We start from the raw sequence: 4,285 nt of genomic DNA, 5'->3' as shown, positions 1-4,285 counted from the left end.
GTAGTGTTGCATGGCAAAAACTGTGACTGCAAAGTAGTATTAGGTTACTGCACATTAGCATCACAAAAAGGCATTTTTGGCACTACTTGTTTAAACAAGTAGTAAATGACTGCATAGTAACAACAGCGCAGTCAGCATTTCATGTAGATGCAGCCAGTTTCTACTACTTCTGTTATTTTGCTCTGTTAATTCTATGTTAAATGCAGGGTGAGAATGGAACTTAGGAAGATTTTCTTCTAAAATAATACATATTTTTGAAAAAAGGATGTCACCTGATTTGCCTTTTTTTCTTCCATTTACAGAATTTAAGAAATGAAGAGCAAGTGGCCATAATTCAAGCGAGTACTGTACTATCTCTGGCAGAAAAGGTATAATTTGTGTTACTTTTCTCTCAAGAATTAATAAGGACTGCACTGTACTAGTTCAGCTATAGCATCAGACTGCATTTTGTAGACTCATCTCACACCATCAAGAGATTGCCTTTCCTGACACAATTAATACCATTTCCCCAAATGAATTATGCTGTATCTTCAATAGTAGATTTTGCTGGTATTATTGCATGTACCTTAGGGCTTAAGCTGCTACAGAAATTGAAAGACAATCACCTTGCTAACTGACATTGCTCTAAAAGCAGTGTAGATATGGCCTATGGTACACATTTAGAAGAACTATAGTAGACACAAAACCAGTCAACCATACAAGATGAAGCCAGCAGTGGACACGAGGCTTTCAAAGCCCATTAAAAGATGTAGCTCCCATTGAAATTGGTACGGTGTGTCTAGATCACCTACCTTGTTTTGCAAATCTCAGCCAATTATGATTCATTTTCACAGTTTAAGTCAAGTGAGGATCAAAGGAAAGATGGCAGAGACAATAGCCAGCTTTATGGCACTCAGGGTAGTCAGCCAAGCCAGCTTTCAAATTATTCTCTGCTAATGGAGCACAGGCTTAGTGAGGACCAGGATTGGGTGTTCAGGTTACTGAATTCACATAAACTGTCTGATGGGGCCCCTGTGCTGTATTTGGAATTAGACATGTTAGCTGAACATGCTGTGGGTCACATCTCTGTGTTGTGTGCCCTCTAGTGGATCCAGCAAATTGAAGGAGCTGAAGCTGCTCTGCACCAGAAGATGATAGAACTGGAAAGTGACATGGTAAGCAAATGTCTTAACATGACAATTCACTGGAAATGGCAAATTATTTGATGCCTCTGTGGGTTAGGAAAAAAGATGTCTTGCTAAGTAAAGATAATTAAATCTGCCTGATTTCTGTGAATCCTTAAAATGCTTGCTGCTACAACTTTGTTTGGCATTTCATAATGTGGCAGGGTGAAATGGGTTGGGGGGGTTGCTGGGTTTTTTTGGTTTGTTATTATATAAATGAACTTGACTGCCATCGCTGATCCTGTTTTCAAATTCTTGCCCTTTGTGGTGTTGATTGTTTGTTGCTGTTGCATATATGGAGTCCAAAAGTTTCTGGGTGCTTTTCTGACATTTTAAACACGCATTCATTGCTGCATAGCATTCACAGCCTAAATATTGTGAAGGCTTTTACTGCATGCATCAATAAGAGGAAAAAAATTAATGATAACATTATTTTCTTTCAACATGATTTAAGCCCTCAACATTCTAAGGGCAAGACATTCCTAGCCACATTGAGTTTAATAAAGTGAAGTTACTTTTTGATCTCATTTTTCTCCTCCTTAACTGGAAGTAATGTGCCTGAAAATGAACACGCTTTAATGTAATACAGAAAAATCAAAGTGGTTCAGATTCTGCACCTCAGGTTTGTATACACTCAAAATTAATTCAAACTGAGGTACGGTGTGATTTAAAACTCAATGGCTATTCCAGAATAACTCTACAATGTAGACACACTTGAGTCTTGTTACTGTTTTAAGTTTAATTCACTTTCTCATTTATTCTGGAAAAAGAATGTCCAAGCCTGGAGTTGTTCAGGATTATTTATTCCAGACGAGGTATCCTAGAATAACTCCATATGAAGATGAGGCTTAAATTACATGGATGTAATTCCAATCAGTTCCACTAAGGACACCAAAGACACCTAGGAGTTGCTAAAGAGTACATTATAGCACATTTTAGGTGTACCATAATAACAAAGGAGCCACACTTGTTTTTCCTTCGTGCTTTGTTACATAGGATTCAAGTATTTACAACCCTGCAAAGACTCCATTACTGATGGATTTCATGTATTCCTGTCCCCATTAGACATCTGTACTTGATCAACAAATATTTCCCACAGCCTTTGGAGTAACTAATTCATTTTTTTCTGTCAAAATGATCCTGCCCTATAGGAGCAGTTTTGCAAAATAAAAGGTTATTTGGAGGAAGAATTAGACTACAGGAAGCAAGCTCTTGACCAAGCATATATGGTATGTACAAAGAAAATAGCTACAGCACATGTTGGCTAATACCAAAAGAGGACACAGATTTCTATTGGTACAGCAGGATAGGAGGTCTTGCTCATTCTTCCTAACATGTTAAAGTTGCTTTTCTCCACTCTGCCAAACCCCAAAGTGCATTCTGTGCAGGCACAATATAGCTCTGGCCTCTTCACATCTGAAAACGGCAAAATACCCCATAACAGAAAATCTTCTTTGAGTTACAAATACCTATTCAGTGGTATCACCCTTCCCAATGGAGTCAGTATTAACCACTGAAACTAGTCACGTGCCAGAATCTTAAAATAGCCTGTTTAGCAAGATAACATTGCATATTTTGATCAATTTTATTGGTGACGTGCTGGCACAGCAAAGCCCATACTACTTAGCTGTCATACCTGTAGTATGCAAATTTGAATTGTTTATGTTTAGAAAGTCATGAGCAAGCAGTGCAGAGCTACCCAACCCTTTACCAATGATTGCACAAGTTGATTAGCAGGATTAAGGTTTGCAAGAAAAATGTGGATCATGATGTGCTGGTCTTTGACCTGGGGGCACAATTTAAAAGTGGGTAAAAAATGTCCCCTTTTGGAAAGTTGATGGAGTTTTCATCAATATTTCCAATTGTAATTAAAACAACCAAATACTCAGGTCAAAATATGCATTACCATTCCATCCCAGCTCTGCTTGAAACATCAAAATTGGAAATTTCAGTGAAAGTTGTCACTGAAATTCCATAGAAGCAAAGCCTGGATATTTTTCAGGATCACTTGTCCTGTTATGCTTTTCTGTGTGGCACACACTTCACGATCTTCTTTTGTAGAAGTCTTGTTAGCTCTGACCAAAAAGAAGAATTCCCACTTGTATTTGATAAGATAGCTTGTCTCTAATCAACTTTTGATGTTACATCGACTAGAGAATCCAGGAGCTTGAAGCCACCTTATACAATGCTTTACAGCAAGAAACGGTGATAAAGTTTGGGGAACTACTAACAGAAAAACAACAGGAAGAGCTGAGGACAGCTGTGGAGAAGTTAAGACGGCAGATGCTGAGAAAAAGCAGAGAATATGACTGTCAGATTCTTCAGGAGAGGATGGAGCTTCTGCAACAAGCCCATCAGGTAGGACACAATGACTAAAGTCATAGATAAAAATTAAATCCGTATGGTTTTTTTGTATCAGAAGACATTTTGTCCTTGTCTCAAACTTTGCATGAGAGATCCAGGTTCAGTTACTCAGCCTGATACACTTTTTTTTTTTGGCTCTTAGCTGGGCATATAAAGGCCTCTTCTGTGTCTGCTATTCCATATGAACTCATTTGTGAAAGCAGTTGGCATATTTTGGCGCTCTATTTCCAAGAATCTAGACTTGTAACATAAATTTTAAAAAACAGTTATTGGGCTCAGTACAGGAGAAAGTGGGTGTGTCTACATGTTCATTATTCAAGTATTCACATAAATACAGGTACTAACAATGCACTGTAATTTGTGCTACTGTGCATTAGCGCTTGCGCACGCTTTTTTGATGACACTAATGCACAGTAGACTAATTCTACTGTGCATTAGTATGAGTTTTGCCTGTCACGCTAATGCATAGTAGAATTAGTCTACTGTGCTTGTGGAGTCTCGTATAGACACGTCCACTGAATAAATACAGTTCTCTGGCTGGTGTTATAGAGAAGGTCAGACTAGAGGATCCAGACTAGACTTAACTGAGACCCTGTGGGTCAAACTTCAAGGAGGGCGGGGGGGAGAGGGATCTGGTGGTAGGGGTTTACTACAGGCCACCACATCAGGAGGAAGAGCTGGATCAGGAATTTTCCAGGCAGGTTGGGGAGGCCGTGCGTACAAAGGATGTTGTGGTCATAGGTGATATGAATTACCCT

The 4,285-nt window shown here is 38.9% G+C and overlaps 1 protein-coding gene across 1 annotated transcript in view; it reads left to right on the top strand.

Annotated features, from left to right (window-relative positions):
• JAKMIP2 (janus kinase and microtubule interacting protein 2) overlaps positions 1-4,285 on the top strand; it is a 187,039-nt gene that overhangs the window by 159,577 nt on the left and 23,177 nt on the right. The window contains exons 16-19 of the mRNA XM_019506389.1: positions 303-368; positions 1,086-1,154; positions 2,315-2,392; positions 3,318-3,521. Coding sequence (XP_019361934.1) covers positions 303-368; positions 1,086-1,154; positions 2,315-2,392; positions 3,318-3,521 — 417 coding nt within the window. The remainder of the gene's footprint in view (positions 1-302; positions 369-1,085; positions 1,155-2,314; positions 2,393-3,317; positions 3,522-4,285) is intronic.

This window comes from Gavialis gangeticus, unplaced genomic scaffold (genome assembly GCF_001723915.1).
Source record: "Gavialis gangeticus isolate Ggan-Ray unplaced genomic scaffold, GavGan_comp1, whole genome shotgun sequence".
NCBI lineage: Eukaryota > Metazoa > Chordata > Crocodylia > Gavialidae > Gavialis > Gavialis gangeticus.
The sequence above is the reverse complement of the archived record's forward strand: the minus strand, read 5'-3'. Positions and strand labels throughout refer to the sequence as shown.